The sequence below is a fragment of the Oryza sativa genome, chromosome 2, assembly GCF_034140825.1.
Source record: "Oryza sativa Japonica Group chromosome 2, ASM3414082v1".
Classification (NCBI taxonomy): Eukaryota; Viridiplantae; Streptophyta; class Magnoliopsida; order Poales; family Poaceae; genus Oryza; species Oryza sativa.
This window is the reverse complement of record NC_089036.1, coordinates 21,644,822-21,666,572: the sequence shown is the minus strand read 5'-3', so window position 1 is coordinate 21,666,572 and position 21,751 is coordinate 21,644,822. Positions and strand designations below refer to the sequence as shown.

Here is a 21,751-nt window from a genome sequence, read left to right as displayed (position 1 = left end):
ATAATAATACAAATGATTCACTATAACTATTTGATTGATCCTAAATCCATCTAACAACAGAACCTCTAGTAAATAACCGTCCTATGTAGATAGATGCATGCTTAGCCATAATCCTTCCATAGCCACTTGATAGACTACACCACTGATTAGCCAAATATATATGTATCCCATAAATGCTATGTAGGTTAACTCCTAAATAGGCCACGATGACAATAGAAAGATTAAGAAACTTTAGCCTTAGCATGATTGGGATCCATTAGCAAACACGAATAGTACATTTTGTTGCGCATATTTGATTGTTGTTTGAATATTGGTTTTTCTCGCGTATTATAGACCCTGTGTATCGGTTAGTCGTGAGGCAACGTCTGCAACTTCCAGGAGGTGAAGGTTGATCAAGATTATATCAATAATAAGGATTATCCTGAGCAAGGCAAGTCATCACTATTCCTTGAACATGTTGATCCCAATTGCGAAATTGTTTTGTTTACAAATAAAATTGCATGCAATGATGAACATCCCACTTGTGATTATGCCATGCCTTGATTATTGTTTACCCTTAAATCTTTGTAACCATGTTTACGTATGAGTCCCTAGTCAACTATGACAATTGCTTAGAAATGCTATTCTAGAATTATGCATACTCATATTTATCAAATGCTATATGCTTGGGCAATTACCTTTGGGAAGGTAATTGAGATGCGGCATGTGGAGACATGAGCGCCACATTGCCATGATGTTGATGACATGATTTGTGAAAGGAAAAATAAAATTAAACAACTGTTTTCGACTGGGGCGGACGGAGGATTTGGGTGGTATCTGGAAAAGGCTAGTACCGTCCCCGGTCAATTAAGGACCGAGCCATGAAGTTAAGCATGAAACGACCCCCGTACAACCGTACTTCTCGAATGGGTATAGACCTAGCGGATTAGATAGCCGAGCAGAGGCAGTATCCCTGCATAGATGGTTCACCCCTGAGTGAGGCAGGTGCGCTACGGTGGGACAGCCGTTGAGGTAGGGCCGAGAGGCGTGCCCTACATCGGTGTCGCCATTGGTAGGACTGCCATGAGTGTGTGAGAGAGAGAACTTAACTTGAACCATAATTTAATATGCGTGTGAGACTTCTCTTTCCCGGGAGCGCCAGAACTCCTCTCACTGCTAGAAACATGGACGCCTAGAGTGCATGAGGATTTAAGTTCATGGAGCGGGTACTGCCAATGCGAGGTTATCGAAAAGCTTTGCCGTGACGCGTCTCATGTGTTGGGACGAGGCTCATGTGTTGGGCAGTCGCGGAGTGCGGGTAAAGTGTACATCCACTGCAGTGTGAGTAAACCAAATCTATTCGAATAGCCATGCTCGCGGTTATTGAGCACCGGGACATGTATTACACTTGGCTAGACTCTAAATTCTTTAACTTGTGTGGGATGGGATATTGCATGATGATTTTTATGCTGATGGAGCCACTTCCTGAGAGGCGGGAATGTGGGCGTCCTCAGAAAACCATGACGATTCAATGGCGGGAAGCTATCCTTGGGATCACAATGGATGGTGGACAGAACCGTCGTTGTTTAAAGTGAACACTGGTACTAAAATTTGATCAGTCGATGCTAGGTTTTAGGCTTGTGAAAAGAATTGTAAAATTAGCTTTATGCAAAAGAACCTGAAGCCATTCATTGAAATACCCTCTATCATATGCATTGTTGTTGTGGTGGCTTGCTGAGTACGGTTGGTACTCACCCTTGCTATTTATATATCTTTTAGGAGAGTGTTGAAGAGAAGCCCTTGTTGGTACACTTGCGTATCCCACAAGATGATCGGAGTGCGGTCTTGTTCTAGGTCTCGTTCCCCAGTCGACTGCCTGTGGCGTGTTAACCGGGCCCTTATATTATTTTGTCTTCCGCTGTTGTTCTCTGATAGTTGTTGGCCTACCTGGCCCTAATGTAAGTATTTAACTCTTGTAGTCTAAATTCATTCGTGATATGTTGTGATCCAACTATGTATGCGTGTACCAACTACTGATCCAGGGATTGGTACGGATAAACACAGAAGATTTCCGATTTCCAAAATCAGGGGTCTACACCGGCCGAGGGGAGGAGAGGGGAGGGGAGGAGATGTGAGAGGGAGGGGTGCGTTTTGAGACTTAGAAAAAATCTAAGTCTATCCAAAGTCTATTTATAGTCAAGTCTATTTTCGCAGGCGGACCTCTTAAGTGGCGCAGGTCCGCCTGCGATTTTCGCAGGCGGACTAGCACATTCACCCCGATTTATATTTTTGTAGGCGGTCATTTGGCTCTAAGGGTTATATCCGCCTGCGAAAATGAGACCCCTACGTCGGGAAAAATGATTTTTCTAGTAGTGTAATTTAACCACACACAGAACCAACCCGAGCTGCTTCACGATGCATGCATCACTATCTCCACCACTGCTTCTTCTTGGCAATCAAACTCTTTTCCGTATAGCTTTGCTGCCTTCCATGGACCCCAATCATAAACCAATTACGTCACCACGTGTGACGAGTGATCATCAATCACTTCTCATCTTAATTATATTAGCAATGTAGTGTCAAATCGTCTCAGCTAGTCAGTTTTGCTTCTACTACAGCATCATTTTGCTAGTGACAAACAGCCAAATAATCAGAGATCGATCGATCAGTCATTTGACTCATAGTACTTAACTAGTAGGAGTAGTACAATGTATACCTTAATCACGTCTGTTTTATCATCATTATCTCCATTGCTGATTGGCTAAATGGTCATCTGTCACTTCCATGCACAGCAACCTCTCTCCACCCATTGCCTATATAAACCACACACCAAGATCGATCATCTCCGAAATTAATCCGCATTGATTGCACCATGCTTCTACGCTGCTAGCTAGCTAGCTTGATCGGTCGATCGGTCATGGAGCAGCAGCCGCAGCAGCAGCAAGCGGCGGCGCCGGCCATGGCGGCGGGCGGCGGCGGCGGGCCGCAGTACAGGGGGGTGAGGCGGCGGAAGTGGGGGAAGTGGGTGTCGGAGATCAGGCAGCCCGGGACCAAGGTCCGCATCTGGCTGGGGAGCTTCGACTCGGCGGAGATGGCGGCGGTGGCGCACGACGTCGCGGCGCTGCGGCTGCGCGGGAGGGACGGCGCGCAGCTCAACTTCCCGGGCTCCGTCGGCTGGCTCCCCCAGCCGGCCACCACCGACCCCGTCGACATCCGCGCCGCCGCCGCCGAGGCGGCCGAGCGGGTGCGCCGCGAGCCGGCGCTTGTGTCCGCCGCCGCCTCCGCGGCGCCGCGGCGGCTGGAGCTGGGCGGCGGCGACGGCGAGTTCGACGAGATGGAGTCGCCGAGGCTGTGGGCCGAGATGGCGGAGGCCATGCTGCTGGACCCACCGAAGTGGGGCCCAGATGGCAGCGACGGGGCCGACGGCTCATCCCAGAGCTGGGCCCACGGCTCACTCTGGGACGGATGCTAGTTAATTATGTTAAGCTTAATTAGACGGCTGGTTAATCAACCAGCTCGTAGTACTATTATATGCGTCTAATTCTCGTTTTTAATTATTTTGGTGGTTAATTAGTTTGATGAAAGCATATAAAGCTACTAATATGACATGTTTTTTCCTAAAAATAATATGACATATTTAATCGGGGCATATATATGGTCCCCCTTTTGCTCCTTCAACATGCAAATTAAAACCAATATACTCCCTCCTTCCCTAAATGTTTGACACCGTTGACTTTTTTAAACATGTTTGACCGTTCGTTTTATTAAAAACTTTTGTGATATTTGTAAAACTATATGTATACATAAAAGTATATTTAACAATAAATCAAATGATAGAAAAAGAATTAACAATTACTTAAATTTTTTGAATAAGACGAACGGTCAAACATTTTTAAAAAAGTCAACGGCGTCAAACATTTTGAGATGGAGGTAGTAGATGTTACTATATTGATTAAGTTGATATCGGATGGCCTATGCATACTTGCATAATTCGATTAGTATCAAACTCCGCCATTGATCTTGATTGAGTTCATATATGAAAAAAAAAGCATGAATAATTATCCCCGGAGCGACCGCCGCCCCCACCCGCCATTGTGCTTGGCTCCCTCTCCATCGCCCTCCTCGGTGCCGATGAGTGATGGAGGTGAACTGGTGAGAGGAGGGACGAGAGAGAGAGGAGGGATTGGAGAATGAGATAGAATATAGAGATAGAGAGGGTGAGAAATTATTAGGATCCATCGATTTTTTTAATAAAAAAATTATTGACTGGACTACCACGTAAGACCAAAACCACTACAGATTGAGCTTTGGGGGAGGGGGGTATTTGTCCAGTTCCATAGTTAGGGGTGATGGATATTTGATTTTGTGGTTAGGGGGTAATTCATATTGATATTGTGGTTGTAAAAGTAATTCAGACTTGGTGTACGGACATGCAATTTTGATAAGAACATAAGTTGGTATTGAAAAATGAGGAGAAATGAAAGGGCCTGTTTGGAACATTTGGAAAACCATGAGAAATTTTTAGTTATTTCAACCATGGCCTATGTAAAATAATATTTTTTTAATTGGATCATTAGAAGCTACTTTTGAACTTGTAATCGAAACATGGAGGGAATAAAAGGTTGGGTCATGAGCTACTGTTTATTTTTTATTTTTATCATCCATTGAACTATTTTCTTTTGTGCTGATTAATTTTTAGTCCTCGTTGATCTCAATCCACATATCGGAACAGTGTTTGGTCATATTTGTCCAAATAAGTTCTTCGCAGAAAAAACGGTCCAAATAAGGGAACATTTCGATGGCTTTGGGTACCCTGCCGCTGCGGCCTTCCGCTCTCAGGAGAGAAGACCCAAATAATTTGTGAAAATACGTCATTTTTATAGTTTGCACCATTTTACATTGTTCTTTTTGTTTGCGTATCCTTTGCCCTATTCGGGAACAGAGGTAGTGTTGTTTAACAACGAAATAGGATTGACATTATAAAAGTAGACAACAACATGGCATACGTTAGTAGAAAACAACCAAGTAAAGTACCATGGCACCACCTAAAAAAGGATGAAAATGGATTGGATTTGGACGGGTAAATATAATGTTGGATGGACTTTGCTTGAATTATTACATTTAAAACTGGGAGGTATATGGTATATGTGCGGATTACTTTTTTTAAAAAAAAACACTGTACAAACGCAGGCCCTCACAGCATGCGCGGACTCATTCCTACGAATGCAAAAAAAAAACATACTCTATTTTTATGAGCATCATCGAAATACTGGATCGGCATATTTAAGAAATCACCACATACATCTTACTGTTAATGGATACATCGTCTACCACTAAATGAATAATTAGTCGTAAATAGAAACAACCGTGTTAAGTCAAAGTGTATGACCTAAACCTAATCGGTTCTAAAAACAAAAAACCTAACCGGGGGTTGAGTTAACTTTAAAAACGATACAGAAACATGACAGCAAGGATTATAGTGGTAAATAGTATGCCATATACAATATCAAGCAAAATGTAGGTGTTTTACGATGCTCTTTACAGCTAGGAGAATCAATCAATATCCTTTTTCTTAATTTAATACCTTTTTCTTAATTTAATATTGATCATATCTATTTACGTTGCCACTTAACTACTGATAGTTTCTTCTACTGGTAATAAAACTCATGAAAATCTAATGATAGTAAAATACGACCGATAAAGATCACCTATACTCAGTACCAAAAATAGAAGTTCTCAATACGTATAAATCTGAGCCTATTATAGATGGGCTTGGTCAACACCTAAGGTTTCACACGTAAAACGGAACGATCAATCGACGCATAATTAATGAAGTATTGGTTAAAAAACTTTAAAAATAAATTAATATGATTTTTAAAAGTAACTTTTCTATATATTGTTTTTGAAAAGAAAACGTACCGTTTAATAGTTTGAGAAGCGTACGTGTGAAAAACGAGATATAGAAGTTGGGAAATTGTTCAAAAGAACACAACCATCAACTTCTTCGCTAAAAAGATCAGATAATTTGTAACATTAGCTTTTTAATACCATACTTTGAAACTTGCATCCATTTTCATATTCACTGCATATACAAAGACTCCCTACCTTATCTTTACTTAAGGGGATTCAAAGACAGATTTGGAAAAAATAGATGGTTTTATTTTCTCTCTGCTTACTACTACAAATAAGAAGATATGACTGAAATTATTGGCCCAATGTTCCCAAACGGCAAAAATAGGGAAAACATAGAGATAAGTCCATATTCAATGCCGGATAAGTTTATGGTTTAATTGCCTTCCTATCACAGATTGATTAGATACTATTCAAAATCTTATTTGTATTATTTTTCCAACTCCATTTTCTCGTCGGGCCTTCCTTTTATTTTTAGCCTAACTAAGTGGTTAGGAAGGAATTTGGTTAAGGGAGGAGTTGGGAGATTTCTTCAAACACGCTATGCGCCGCACGTGTGGGATGAATTTAAGAAGGCCGCGCAACATAGGCCTCACGGCCTAAACAGGTGTTGTGTCTTTTCTTTTTCTTTTTTTTTATCTATTTCCAAATGCATTTGTACACGTGTAAAGTTTTTACATCGATGGTCCATGTGAAATGTTTTTATACCAGAAGTATTTATATCAAAAGTTGTTGTGCACACATAGTTCCTTCTGTAATGTTTCTACATCGATATTTTTAGAGTAAATTTCACAAAACTTTAAATGATGTATCACAAAAACTACAAATTTAACGATAAAATTATCACAAAATTACAGATTTAAGGTGTAATATTACAAAAATACAAATTTAATAACAAAGTTATCAAAAACTACATGTTTAACATCAATTTAATCACAAAACTTGGACATTGGCATCTCAAAAACATAAAATTATTTGAACCCTAAAATCTGTAGTTTTGTGATAATTTTATTATTAATTAAAAATATATAGTTTACGATATAGTTTTGTGATAATTTTATTCTTAAATCTATAATTTTATAATATTTTGGCTAAAGTACCTATAGTTTTATGAAATTTACTAAATATTTTATATCAAGGCTCATGAGTGAAACAAGCCATCCTGTAAATTGCTTCCGTCCACCGAATTTCAAATCTAAACTCCAAACCCACAATCGGAACACGCAAACACGACAACCCAACTCGAAAACCAACCTCGCAGGCGCGCTCGCCCGTGCACACATGCCTGACACAAAGCGAAGCAGTCCTTGAGTTATACAGAAAAGAGAGAAAGAAACAACTTCTAAAATCCAAACGAGTTTTTAAATTCGTAAACAGAGAGCCCAAGAAGGCTGGGAAGAAGCCCACGGGCCACGAGGCAGGAATAGGAGGACAGGTGTCAAACGGGAGGCGCCCTTTAATTCGAACGTTACCGTTTCCTTTCGATTCACACCAAATTTATTCCTTTTTTTTATTTTTTATTTCATTTTTATCTCTCTCTCTTCCCCTCGCGGCTCGCGCTCCCATTCACTGCTCTCCCCTCTCCCGGCCGTTGGAGCTCTCTCGATTCGCCAACGCCGCCGCACTAACTCCTCCTCCTCCTCCTCCGCTCCGATCGGGTTCGTCCTCGAGCAGGTTGGTGAGGCCTCCGCGTCGATCGATCGATCCGTGCTTAGTACGCTTCCGCTTCTTCTTGATTTGTCCCTGCTTAGTACTCCTCCGATTCTTGATGGTTTTCGTTTGGTGCGATGCCGGACGAGGGTACAGCGGGTGGGGTTTTTGCGGGGTTAGATTGGTGATTGGTTTCTGCCTGGTGGTGTGGCCGTGCACGCTCGCGCCCGCGCGCTGTGTTCTTGGCTAGCTCTAGCTGTGGTTAGCTTTGCTCCCTGCTGCATTGGGGGAGTTTCTTGGGTTCTTGTTTGTGCAGGGATCGAGCGGGGTGGGGGGGGGGGTTGATGGCTTGGTTTCGCGAATGTTCGTCGCGAGGTGCGCGCGGATACTGTTTTGCTTGCGAGAGTTCATCGTTTTCTTCGTTTGTTTACTTGTGTCTGGTCGTGTTCTTGCTCGGTTTGCTATGTGAGAGGGTTTGATGGGAGCTCGATCTGAACATTCTTTGCTGGTTCTGAATTAGGTTGTTGCTGGTTTCCGAATTAGGTTGCTGTTTCCAGATTTATTGCAAAAGATCTCCATTTGTATTTGGTTTTGGTTTCTACGTGTTTGCGGAATTGCGGAGAAGAAAAACAATGGGCTTCGTTATCTCGAATGGCCTGTGACATCGGTTGTGTTCTTGGATTGGTTTCATGTAGACAGACATAATATACAGTATAATGTTAGATTCCGCTGCTGCATTTTTGTCAAATGTTGCTCTTGTGGATTATAGGTTTCTGTTTGCTTACCCACAACCACGAATCTTGTGAGTTCTGCTCATGTTTCTGGTTTATCTAACTCTGCAGATATATTGGAGAGGCAGCAGCGTTGAGTATAGTTTATCAGTGGATTCTTCTTCTGCTGAGGCTGGCCAGGTGATAAACAAGAAGGGAAGAAATGGCTGCAGAGGTTGGGCAGAGATTCTGCAGTGGGTGGTCATACTCGGATGTGCCTTACAACGACCACCACGCACAGACAGTATGTTCTACTCACCTCCAATTGCTCACTAGAATTACCAAATGAAAAACCAATTTTGCATAGCTCCCGAATAAGTTACTGTCTTACATTTCAGATGAGAGCTTAATGACATGGTTTGATAACTTTTTGTGGTTTCTTGTTTTCACAATGCTCGATAGTGGTTTCTTGTTGTGTGCTGTACTGCTGTTATGGTAAAAAGGTTTACGAAATCCTGATTTTTCGTTACGCGTGATCTTGTTGGTGTTCAGGATGCTTCAGTTCAGCAAATGGTACTTGATCATGGCTCGGTATCATTCGGTAGGTTTGCTGCAGAGTCCTTGTCATGGGAGAAAAGGTCGGTATTCGACCATAACAGACGTCAAGAGGAGCTAAGCAATCTCACAATGCCTGGTTTGGTTGCACAAAAGAAGGCATTCTTTGAAGAATATTACAAGAGGGCCAGGCTTTTGAAGGCTCAGGAGGAGGTCAACCAGACTGAAGCCACATCGGAAGAGGGGACTGATCACTATGATGCTAATGGCCATAACATCCATGAACATAAATTACCTGCAGTTAGTTCTGAAGATCCAGTGGCTAGCGCTCCAAGCTCTAGTTTTGAACCTTCCACTGGAGTGAGCTCATCAGGAGAAAAGAAATGCCAAGACCCTCATGGGCTAGGGTACTTGACATTTAATCCTTTGTTTTCTCAGATAACAGGATCGCAAAATATTCAGCTGGAGGGTCCTGTCTCTGATCAAATGCATCACGCTGAAGGAGATTTTCCATGTGCCACACACACAAATACCAGAGATGTACTCAACCATGAACCTTTGGAGAGAAAGGTTCTTGCACCAAAGCATATTGTGTCAAATGATAATGGAGAAAATGTTGCCGTGTCAAGGATTGCCTTGCCAATAGCAAGTCTGCAACGGGAACATCTGAAAATTGATCTTGAGAGGCAGGAACCAAGGAAGAATGCTCTAATCAGTAGTATGCCAACAAAGAGTTCCAAGGTAATTGAATAATACTTCACAATGATGGAGCTATATGTCCATTATGGGAGAATTACTGACAAGATATATTAGAACAGTACTGCTTTTCTAGTTGCTTCTGTCATAGATGCTTTGAAATCTAAAGAATCAAAATAGAAGTAAACAAACTTCATCACAAGGTTAAAAAAAAACTTCTGTAGATTAGAATTTTTCGTGCATCGAAGATACTGATAGTGTTCATGGATATTTTAGTTTGTCTTCTCTTCTTACTTCAAATACATTGCCTTCCAAACTTAATATGCTTTGTTCCGTACAACCTCAAATCAAATGTGTGAATGAGCAAAACCGCTTCAAGAAGTACAGAAGAAAATTATTATAGCATAGATTTAACCTGTATGTTGATTGATTTAATGATGTTACTTCAAACTTAACTTTGGAATCTGATTTCACCTTTACCTGTTCTTGTTTGCATCTTCTCAGGAACCATCAACTTCTGTTATCCACATCCCAAGGATTGATTCAATAAGAAATTCAGAGAACAGGAACTCTTTAGAGTTGAAGGATCCATTCCACAAAAGAGTCGAGATGAAATTGCGTGCTCTATCTGATAGGATGAATGCTGATAAAGCAACAGCATCTTCTAGATCAGTTTTTCATCAGCATGCTGAAAGAGCTGTGACATCTTCTAGATCTTCTATGACATCATGTAGATCTTCTACATATCAAAATGGTGATAGAGTTGCGACATCTTCCAGATCTGCATTGGGTCAGAATGCTGATAGAGTTCATGCGTCTTCTAAATCAGCACAACAAGCTTCTCGTCGATCTCTTAGAGAACCACATGGTGCAGTTTCCCTTCCTCGTGCAGCTGTCAACAAAGGATCACATGTCTCTCATGTTGCTCTCAGCAATAGTACTACTCAGAAGTTTGTTACTAGTCACCCTAAACACTCGGTGATGCCCAATTCATCTCAAAGGGCAAGTACCTTACATACTACTCAGGTAGGTTTTCCCTCCAAATTAAGTCTTAATTTTTCCTTCGAACACATGTATATTTTTGTTTTTTTTACCAGATTTAGGATTTTGAATTGTCTGTCCAAACTGTTACGGTGCTCTATTAACAAATACAACTTCGATCATTTGCTTCTATGTATTGATGATAACATTCACCTTTTCAAAGTATCAGGAAGCTAACAAATTTATAAGCTCAATATTTACAGTGCAAATTAAACATTTGTAATAGATTAACTATATTTGGCAGGTCTCGTTGAAAAGATCAGCAGGTGTTAGCTCTGTAAACAACAGACCGCAGAATAAAAGGTATTTAATTCTTTTTTGTGTTCAACATATACAGTGGAAGTCCTGGAAGAATGTTGTTGAAACTCCTGTACTTGTTTGATCTGATGGTCAGGAAACAGCTTAGCACACCGTCAACATGGGATGAAAATAAGCTGAACAGAGGATACGCACGCACATCTGCACCCTCAAGTGCAAGGTCTATATCTCTATCTTGTTATAGTGGTCTTGATGTGTTGTAAGTAAAAATATATGATCTAAACTGTATTGTTCTTTTGTGCAGAAGTAGCTCCGTTGGCATTCTTCCGTACAAAACTGCGAAGGCACCAAAGATTTCAAATGGGAATAATGTTGTGGTCAAGGTAGAAATGGTACCCATGATGGTTAATATGATTAGTGGGATGAAAGCACATAGCTTTTACTGTTTAGTGTTTTACCAGTTTCTACTGTTCTCACCACTACCTTATAATGTGGGCAGCAGACTGAAATGATGCAGAAGTCAAGAAATGGAAGCCATCCTGCTGGAGGAAGGAATGTCCAGCCAAAGAATGTTGTAAGCTGCAATGAGCAAAAGAGAAAGGTTCGATATCTTATCATTAGACAATTCCCTCATGCTAACCTCACACTAACTATGTCAGTAGCAGTCAAGAATTAGCATTTTCTATTTCACTAATCTATCAGTGGTGCCTCCAATTTCCATGTGCATGGGTTGATCGCTAGCCCGTTACTTGTTTGTACGCACATTAAAATTATATCTAGTTGAACATGTTCTTTTGACTTTTGTTTGAATGATATTATTTTATGCGGCTGAAAAATAACCAAGTTTGCTGCACTAATCTTGTACAGGTAACCCCATTTCAGGCTAGTAGTCTGTCATCCAGCACAAGGAACAATCAGGCAAGCGGTCCATCGATGAGTAAGAGCAAGCCAAGGTCATGCCCGTTTTACAAATCGCCAAAATATGTCCAAATGCTGCTTAATCACTCAATTAACATATGATTGATCACTCCACAGAAAGCCCCATGAACTTTTTTGACTGCCAATCCTAAACTCATACTCCCTCCATCCCAAAAAGAGACAAACCCTGGTTTTCGTGTCCAACGTTTGACAGTCCGTCTTATTTAAAAAAATTATGAAAAAAATTAAAAAGATAAGTCACGCATAAAGTATTAATCATATTTTATCATCTAACAGCAATAAAAATACTAATTATAAAAAAATTTTATATAAGACGGACAGTTAAACGTTGGCACGGAAACCCAGGGTTTGTCTTTTTTTGGAACGGAGGGAGTACATAAACAGCCTCTGAACATCTCTACCCTTATAACAAATCTCAGTGCCATATATTTGATCATTGATGCTATCCTCTCCAAAATTGTCACGGAATGACGGTTCTTCGTGGTCTGATTCTGCAGACAGGAGAGGCCAAGATGGCGATGACGAAAACGAAGACGATCTTGTCGGAACAATCAGCTCGGTGCAGAAGTGCAGATGCGGATGATTTTCTGGATCAGCTTCGGAGCTGCACTTCTTGGATCAGTTTCACTGTTTCAGACTCTTAGACACACGGCCGTTCTTCTTGGCTAATGGCTGGTGCAGGGCAAACGAAAGTTTGGAGGCAACACGAGCAGGGTTAGGGAATTCTTTTTTACCGGACATAGTTGCTAGTAGTTGCTACTGTATTTTGATTGGTTCTGTGACTTCTGTCAATGTCAAAACAACATCCATAATTCAATTATGATTTATAAGTAAGAAGAAGGGGGCGGCTTATTGCACTAAATATATTGCGATTTGATTTCTCCACTGTTTTGTCGGCAAATTGTTATACTGCCGAAATGTTTGATTTGTTCTTCTGCTGAAAGCGAAACGCCGGTCTGTGTGAGTGCGTGTACTCCATCGATTCTTGTGCCATTGTGTGGAAAAAAGAAGAAAACAGCTACTCCCTCCGTCCCATAATATAATAATTTAGTACTGGATGAGACATTTTATAATACAACGAATCTAAATAGGAGGGTGTCTAGATTTATTGTACTATAAAATGTCTTATATAGTACTAGGTTGCTATATTATAAGACGGAGAAAGTAGGGGTAGTATACTAGCTTTGCCGTTGACGAAAGGGGCCCATGGTTCGCTAATTTTTGAATTTTCAGATGCCGATTTGGTTTGACAGTCATGAAAACTATACGACTTTACCTTGAAATTTTATGGTTGTCATGAAGCATACTTCCTCCGTATTCGTAAATGAAATCGTTTAGGACAATTTTTAAATCAAACCTTAAAAATATAAATCATAAATAACTCTTAAGTTGTAAAAATTATATAAATATATTTGTTTTGAAAAATACTTTTATAAAAATATACATATCTCTTTTCAATAAATAATTTTATAAAAATAAAAATTTAAAGTTGTGTTTTAGAGACCGTGTTGTTGTTCAAAACGATTTTATTTACGAGGGAGGGAGTATAGCGAAAAATTTTAGTAAGAGAGAGAAATAGAGGGAGGGCTCCACGTGTCAGAGGCGGCACCACGTCGGCTTGTATGTCTACCGTTCTGTACGTAGGAGTACTAGATTTTTTTTCCGTTACATAAATCGGGCCTCGCGTATTCGCACTGTCCTTTCCCCTCGGTCTACCGGCCCTCTCTGACAACTGGGCCCCACGCGTGGAGCTAACCCTCTGGGCCCACCCGTCAGTGACACCACGTACACGAGACGTGTCGCGTAGCCCTCCCACGTGTTCGCCTCGCCCTTCCCCCTCGTGACCCTGGGACTACTACACCCTTCCGGTCACTGCGCGGTGGGCCCAGACTCCCCCCCCCCCCCTCTTTCCCTTTTTCTAGACTCCACCGGAGGCGAAGGGCGCCACCACCGCCGCGACGGCCATGGACGACGACGCCGCCTCGGAGATCAGCGACTGGGAGGTGCTCTCCGCCGCCTCCGCCCACGGCGGCGGCGGCGAAGACGACGGGGAGGACTTCGTGGTGCTCGTGCCCGGCGAGGGCGGCGGAGGCGGGGACGTCCTGCACGACCACTTCGCCCTCGTCGCCCCCTCCGACGTCGACGGGTTCCCCGGCGAGGAGGGCTCGTGGTCGGGGCTCCTCTCCGACCCCGGCGACAAAGGGAAGGGGGAAGGGTTTGATTCGGTTCCGGAAGGGAGATTGGATCCTCTTGTTGAGGAGGATTGGAGCGAGGAGCGGTTGCGATTCGGTGGCGGGGTTGAGGAGGCGAGCGGAGAACCCTCGGTTCTTGCCGCTGCCTCGCCATGCGGAGAGGTGAGGCGAGAGGAGGCGGCTCAGCGGGAGATTGAGCAGGGGAAGGAAGCGGATGGGACGGGAGAGGATTTGGATCCTGACGTAATTGTGGTTGCAGAATTATCCCGACTCGAATCACCGGAGAATTCCGATGTGCAACTGGAAGTGGAAGATGGAGGAAGCTCACTTCCTGAAGCTTCTGAAATAGGTGATGCATTGGGGTTTGTCCAAGAGGCGCTGGTGCAATGGAAGAGTGGTGATGTCACATCCGGCTGCGGTGAACCGGAAGGCGAAGCGAAGGATGGTTCTTTGCCTCTGGCACAATCCCCGGTTGCTGGAGAAATCTCACTCGCTGAAGCTGCTGCGGTAGGCGATGCGATGGGGGCTGTCGACAGCGGTAATGCCGCTTCCGGTTGCGGTGAACAGGATGGTGAGGCAAAGGATGGCTCTTCCTTGCCTCTGGCGCGAGCCCCGGTTGCCGATGGAGGAGAGAAGCAGGTGGTTGTGTGGTGGAGGCTGCCGTTCAGGCTGCTGCAATGCTGTGCTTGGAAGGTGAAGCCGATTTGGTCCTTCTCCATTGCCGCCGCATTGCTGGGGCTATTCGTGCTGGGGAGGAGGATGTACAGGATGAGGCGCAAGGCCCGGGGACTTCCCCATATTAAGATTGCATTTGATGATAAGGTGAGCTCTTTGCTAATTGACACTATATTACTATTCTATTGTATGAATACATGTCTCTGCACTCGATTAATGGACTTCATAGTTGCTATTGGTTTAATCATACGGATGAATGTTTGCACTAGATTACTACACTTGCACGCACTAGTTAAGTTTATATGGATCGGAAAGCTTAATGTCGTGATCTCTGTCTCAAGCAATCTCATGCTGTTCATGTGAAATGTTTTCAATCAGCACACAAGTCCAGCTTCATGTATGCCATCAAATCACATAAATCATGATAGTTTAATTTCAAAAGGGACCATGACTTTTTTAAAAAACATATGGCTCCAACATATTATGGAGATTTTTGTCAAATGTGACTTACTACTTGATCCCTTTTTCTTCAGAATCTGATAAATTGTGTTGGTATGATTTCACTGATCACCATTAAGTGATAATGTTGACAAGGTTTATGACCTGATGACTATTTTAGCATAGCTTGTCACCTCATATCCCCTTTATCTGTTTTAAACAACTTCCCTTGTTGTTTTGGGTGTAGAGTGTTGGAGTTGAAAATCGATCTGACTTGAACTTGTACAATTAAGTGGTTTTGGTTCACTCATGTTTGCATGATTTTTCCCCTTCAGTACAAGTTGCCTTGAGATTCCATATGGTACTAAAACTAACACGACAAAGTAGCCACCCTTTGACCATGACTAGCTAAAACTTGTACTGTATTATGCAATTAAATGGGTTTGAATTAGGGGTATATTTACTGTTTAGTCATAGGAGTTCTATGCCAAGCCAGGACAAAGAGTAGAATTACTGTTTGCTGAAAATCAGCATAGGCATATAGAAGAGGCTTGCACAGTTGCACCTGCAAATTAAAAGGAGATACATAGCACCTATCCACCGGCCCACGAAGCACATGCATGCATAAACCCATCCATGTTATGATGGAGATATTGGAAGGTTAATAGCGCTGCTTTTGGTCCCTGTCAAAATGACGCGTCATCCTTTTCAGATGTGAAGAAATGACAAAGGCACAATTTAATATTGGAGAAATACTATATTTCTAAAAGAAAGAAATGGCTCACAACTAAGTGGTGTTTGTTCAGCTGTCTGTTGCATTTTTTTCAACTGCTAATCAATGACAGTTTCAGTGCTCTCTTGCAGTCAATGCCAATGTTTGCACTAATACCACTATTACTTTGTCAGATTATATCTTCATCTTTTTTTTATCTTTTCCTTTCTTTTGAGCCCTGAAGTGTCTAACCATGTCTTATGTTTGTTGGTGGTGAACAATACAGAGAGCCTCTCAGTTTGCAGACCGTACAGCTCGTCTCAACGAAGCCTTCTTTGTGGCAAGACATATACCTATGCTGAGGACTTCTTCTGGTGCTGTGTTCCCGTGGTCAATGGTTCAATAAAAGATGAACCAGCCTACACAAACCTTCATAAAAGGAAGATAATGTGTTACGTAGTTAGCAGCAGATCTGCATGAGGAACACTAGTAAGAGCAAGAGCATCTGAGTTGGTATTTGCCCCGATATTTTTCTCGTCGGGGCACCAATGTATGTCGATGCCTGAGATAGTAGATGTTCCTTTTGATTTCTAAGCTGCCATACCACATCTTGTTTATTTTGTCCCCCCCCCCCCCCTTTCTTTTTTTTTTTACCCATTTGCCTTGTTATTAGGTCAAGTTCTGAAGTGTCAGTGTAGTCCTGGACTTTTGTCAGTTGCTCTGTATGTGTTTATTATAGTGTTACAGTTCTCCCACCATCAATCCAGTGAAAGCTAAATTCTTCAGATCTATATGCACTTTACATCTTTTGTGCAATGGTGTGATGACCATTTGTCACCATGAATGCAAGACAGCTGTGCTTACCTCTGGATTCTATATTTTGCATGATCAGATTTCAGTTTGATGAGCTATAATGTAACATGAGGCCGGCAAGAACAGGGCGTTGTAAAATTGTCAGGAATTCATGTGCATTTCTACTTTGTGACCTTCAGACTGCCTGCAGGTTGACCACAGCACAGCTCTCTACTTGTACATTCCTCTGCAGTCATTCGTGAGGTAACATGGAGATGGAGTTATGCTTCGCATCTTAATACTGGATACAGACATATACAGTACAATAACAGCATCTGCTAGGAGAAGAAAAGGAAATCAGCAAGCCAGGTAGACGTAGTATGACTGCTCATCTGGTTTCCAATATGAAGTTGCAAGCTTGGGCTGCATTTCGTCAGGAATGGCTGCGAGATTACTCGTTAACCGGCTGTTCCACTCTCTTATTCCCAAACGCTCATTCTGCTTGCACGCCCAGTACCTGCATGTGGCTGCACCAGATATTTTTCCTTTAGGCAAAAATATATGCGAAGCACCAAATTTATTTCCTTCCATAAGGAGATTTCAAGTATCATTACGATTGTCACAACTTAGTTTGAACAACTAGCATCACCTGAACAGTACAAATTTAGCATTGTGGGGGATCATAGGCTCATGATAACCCTACTAACTCTATTTCAAAACCATTTTAAATGGTTTAAATATATGACGCTATTAACTTTTAGATATGACGTTTGAATGTTCTTATTATCAAAAAATTGTGCAAGTATCATTTATTTTGTTGTGACTTGTTTATAATCAAAGGTACTTTAAGCGTAACTTGTATTTTTTTGCATAATTGCACCAATTTTGTAAATAAAACAAATAGTCAAACATCATATATTTCAAAACATAGGGAGTCAACAGAATAAGCATACGGTTAACAAGAGATATATTTGTCAAATGGATAATTTGAACTTTATCTGAGTACTTAATTTATTCAAATTAAAGCAAATATAAAAAACATTTACCTTTCCTATCGTATATATGTCATTCCAGTTTGGCAAAGATCATGTCTCTGGTTGGGGCATTCTTTGCTGCATCCGCCGCCCAAGAACAACAAAACCAAAATCTTCCTCCATGTCATCATCATTGGCACTGAATCTCTCAATGTTCAGCAAGGGATTGTTTGGTAGTGCTCTTGCTGAATTTCTGATCGCCGCCTCAGCAGCATTTCCTACTCCAGCCCAAGCAGCAAAACAGTCTATCTTGACAAAAGCTTCCTTGAGGGACAACAGGTGTTGGATACCAAAATCAAAACCACCAGTTGCATAAATGATTTCCAATGCTACAAACTGAAAGCAAAGTCTTTCAAGCCTTGGCATAGCGCCCACTTGAAATTCCAGTCCCTCTGTGAGCAAACAAATAAATTTGAATTCCTTTAAGTGTTCGAAACACTGGTCGCGGATGATGAGTCTTTCTTGTGGAGCTGTTTCTGAGCCTAGCCTGAGAAAGAGAAGGTTAGGTAGCTCACCAAGGATATCCAGATCTCTTTGTGCCGCTCGAAGAACATCGACGTTGATGTAAGATAGGTTGATAAGTGAGCCCAACCAGTTTGGAATCACACTGAGACACTTATTGGCAACAAATTTTTGCAGGAGAGATGGAGGAGGACACCATAAATCCAGTGAGAAATCTTGCAGAGAACTGTTGTAACCTTGAATGTATATGGACCGGAGACTACATGTTCCCAACCTACCAAGAGATGAGACCAGATTGTTGTTGTAGCTTCTGACATCACCAATCATACCAAAGGATCTCCAAGACATCACTAGTACCCTTAGATTGGATAGTCTACTGAGCTCTTGTAGCGAGGTAATTGAACTCCGACAAACATCAAAAGATGACAGTTGTTGCAAAGATTGCATCTCTCCAATTCCATCTGGCAATTTGATGTTAGAATCGAAAAACAGGTGTACCAACCGTCGAAGTCGAACAACAGCTGCTGGTAATTCTGTTAAATGGCTTAACCTTAAGTCTAATGTCTCCAAATATTTAAGTTCTCCAATCTGTTCAGGGAGCTCACTGATAGGAGTTCTTCTAAGTCCCAAGTATTTCAACTGAGATAGCCTCCCAATATGCTTAAGATGATGGTTCTCCAGTTTCCAGCAATCGTCCATCTCCAACACTCGCAAAACTTTGAACTCTGTGAGAGAAGGCATTTTATTACAATGTCCAAAAATACTAAATGAGCGGGCATGTGATAGAGTTGGCAGCATTGGAACCATGCCACATTCTTCATCGATGTACTGAACAGACAACCGACGAATCTTCCCTGGTGTCATGACAGATGCAGCCTCTGATGTGGAAAATATGGTAACAAAGTTTTCTTGATTTGACTTCGATATTATGAGACTACGAATCATGTCATGGACCCGACAAGACATTGCTTCACCATTGTACTCAATATCTACTGGCTGGGCCATGCTTCTGTTGATGAGCTCGTTAAAGTAATAATACCCTGCTTCTTCTAAATTCCGTCCATGTTCAGGAAAAACAAATCCTTCAGCTATCCATTGCTGCACCAGTATATCTTTTGAAATAATGTAGTCTTCTGGAAACAAACATAAGTACAGCATGCAAGTTTTTAGGTGTTGTGGGAGATGGTTGTAGCTGAGTGATAATATCCAGTTCATTCCTTCAAAACCAATGTGCTTGTCTAGTCCAGATTCCAGAGAGATATTTACACTCTCCCACTGTTCCTTTGTCTGTGCTTTAGTAGCCAACAAAGAAGCTATACTGATTATAGCTAATGGCATACCGCCACACTTTTTCAAAATCTTCTCAGCTACCCCCTTTACATGACTTGGCAAACTATCCTCTGAACCACATATCCTTTTAAAAAATAACCTTCGAGAGGAGGTATTATCAAGGGGTTTAAGATGATAGATATCACAATGACGTGGTGCACAACATGCTCTAGCTATGTCAGTAATACGTGTGGTAACTACTATTCTACTACCACGATTGTTCTCAGGTAAAGCACACCTCAATATTTCCCACACAGAAATACTCCATATATCATCAAGAACAACACAATACCTGCCAAGCAAAACATTGTCAAGGGTGAAATAATTGGTAACAGAGTAACAAAGATTAAAAAAAAAATATTGAAGTGGCACATAACCAATAAGGGTGTTAGACAGTAACAACCAAGAACATCACATCCAAACTAGTTGAAAGATCACACTAAATTTTATTCAATCCAAATAAGATATCTGGATGAAATAATGAAAAGCTAGTCATTTTTGAAGTTATTATCAAGATTTCAAACCTCCAAAGCGAAAGATGAATTATTATACAAAGGAACAGACTAATCTCCCTACGTCAAGGTGTATGATGCAATGAACCTTTTTTTGGCGGATATTATCTCTTCAACCATATGTTGCAAGCTAACTTCATTGTGAGTGCTTTAAACTAATGTGTTAACTTGAGTTTTGACTTTTGAATACAACTAGAATGGATATACATACCTGACAAACCTAAGGTATTTTCTGACTTCATGAATGAGTTTACCCTCATCCCATGCAGCTTCGAGACCATTGTACCCAATTCCAGAAAGTATCTCTCTTAAAATCTTCATCATGTCAGGCTTTTGAGAAACAGTGACAAAAGCTCGGCTCTCAAATATCCCCTCAAGATTGTGGTACACCTGGTTAGCAAGAGTTGTCTTGCCCAATCCTCCAGATCCAACAATGGGAACCACCTTCAATTGCTGTTCAGGGCCACTCACGCCCTCTGTTAGCCACCTGATGAGCTCAATTTTTGGCCCATCAATGCCTACAAGATCAGATGCATCTTTATACAGAGCAGGCAAGCGAGGGTCAACAGTCACCTTGCTAGGTTTGGAGATAGTATCATCAACCTTGTATCTCTTATGCCTCCTGCTAGCCTCCCCAACAAAGGCTCTTATGCCTCGCATCTCCTTGGCAATTTGGTAGTGATTCCTGATTGACGCGATCGATTTGACAATTTGACTTATGAAACTTGGGATGCCATGCAGCTCACATCCGGGCTCATCTTTGAGGTGGACCGCAAACTCGTCGATGTGGTCTTCTATATCATAGGACAGTTCCCGAACCTCCTTCCTCCAGCACTTCACCTGCTCATCAAGCTCATCCTCAACTTCAGACATCTTCTTTAGGAAAGCATGCATGCTCTCTAGCTCAGATTTCACGAAAACAATGTCTCGTTTCACTTCCTCAAGCAACTTGTATTCGAAGGTCAGCAAGTCGGTGAGCTTGCTGAGGACAGAGTCCATTGCACCAAAAGTAGCACTAGCCATGGCATGCTCAGGCAAGAGGCATACATGGAAGTGAAACAAGGTTAGGTTTGAGTAAAGAGGAAGTAGAGGAGGAAGACAGGAAATTCTAGGATGTTGCGCTATGGAAGAACTGTCAAAGTCAACTCATTACCTATCCTAGTCTAAAGACCACACCAAATGCTGATGGTTGTTTGTCTTCATAGAATGATCTCAACACCTACCATGTATGTACAACGTGGAAGTGAAGTGCACATAAAAGATAAAAATTACACTCTCCGTCCCAAAATATAACAACTTTTAGCCCTAAGGATTTGTCCCAAAATATAACAACTTCTCCATCAACATTATCTTCCCAACCAATTACAACCCTCTACCATTCACTTTTCCCACCTACCTCCACTACTCATCCAATCACAACCCTCCACCACTCATTTCTACCTACTTTCTTAATAACCGTGTCCAACTCTAAAACTTCTCGGACGGGGGGAGTACCAGGAATTGATCTATCACTCAAACAGTGCAACAACACACCCAATAAGAAAAAGGAATTGGTCTACACAACGCGTGGACTGATTTTGCTGAGATTGTTTTGGCAGGATGAAAAGGAGCTCTTCCCTCCACTGCTCTCCTGTGGCTAACAAGAAACCAGCGGAGAGGAAATATGATTTATTCCTCCACTACTTCTGCCAGTTGATCAATTTGGACCATCCACAATCCACATAATTTTGCTCTTTTAGTTGCCTAAGGATCATTTTAATTTTACCACTGACCTCCCTTAACTCGTCCACAAGTCACGCCATGAGGCACAACACAAGAACCCAACCGAAAATCACATGATTTATCTGCACCATTTGCTTCCAACTTT

The 21,751-nt window shown here is 41.8% G+C and overlaps 4 protein-coding genes across 8 annotated transcripts; 3 read left to right on the top strand and 1 right to left on the bottom strand.

Moving 5' to 3' along the window:
* The first annotated feature begins 2,832 nt into the window (after positions 1-2,832).
* On the top strand, positions 2,833-3,650 carry LOC107277413 (ethylene-responsive transcription factor ERF027). The gene has a single exon (XM_015768990.3). The coding sequence runs from the start codon at positions 2,897-2,899 to the stop codon at positions 3,449-3,451; it is 555 nt and encodes a 184-aa protein (XP_015624476.2). The 5' UTR covers positions 2,833-2,896; the 3' UTR covers positions 3,452-3,650.
* Positions 3,651-7,445: 3,795 nt separating this feature from the next.
* Positions 7,446-12,600, top strand: LOC4329682 (flocculation protein FLO11). 5 transcript variants are annotated; one of them, XM_015769179.3, is made up of 10 exons: positions 7,446-7,563; positions 8,382-8,553; positions 8,802-9,545; positions 10,005-10,526; positions 10,786-10,844; positions 10,936-11,019; positions 11,104-11,182; positions 11,302-11,400; positions 11,667-11,752; positions 12,236-12,600. In XM_015769179.3, the coding sequence occupies exons 2-10, from the start codon at positions 8,473-8,475 to the stop codon at positions 12,258-12,260; spliced, it is 1,779 nt and encodes a 592-aa protein (XP_015624665.1). In that variant the 5' UTR covers positions 7,446-7,563; positions 8,382-8,472; the 3' UTR covers positions 12,261-12,600. The 5 variants fall into 5 exon arrangements, with proteins under 5 accessions (XP_015624665.1, XP_015624662.1, XP_015624664.1 ...); XM_015769176.3 differs by having other exon boundaries at positions 11,299-11,400; XM_015769178.3 differs by having other exon boundaries at positions 7,446-7,567; positions 11,299-11,400.
* A 1,081-nt stretch (positions 12,601-13,681) lies between these two features.
* LOC4329681 (uncharacterized) lies at positions 13,682-16,546 on the top strand. The gene is made up of 2 exons (XM_015770684.3): positions 13,682-14,752; positions 16,042-16,546. Exons 1-2 carry the CDS (start codon positions 13,703-13,705, stop codon positions 16,159-16,161), a joined length of 1,170 nt encoding a protein of 389 aa, XP_015626170.1. The 5' UTR covers positions 13,682-13,702; the 3' UTR covers positions 16,162-16,546.
* LOC107276977 (disease resistance protein RGA5-like) lies at positions 16,096-21,087 on the bottom strand. The gene is made up of 3 exons (XM_015770683.3): positions 20,096-21,087; positions 17,594-19,664; positions 16,096-17,074 (listed from the first exon to the last, which is right to left on the bottom strand). The coding sequence occupies exons 1-2, from the start codon at positions 20,905-20,907 to the stop codon at positions 17,633-17,635; spliced, it is 2,844 nt and encodes a 947-aa protein (XP_015626169.1). The 5' UTR covers positions 20,908-21,087; the 3' UTR covers positions 16,096-17,074; positions 17,594-17,632.
* Positions 21,088-21,751: the final 664 nt, after the last annotated feature.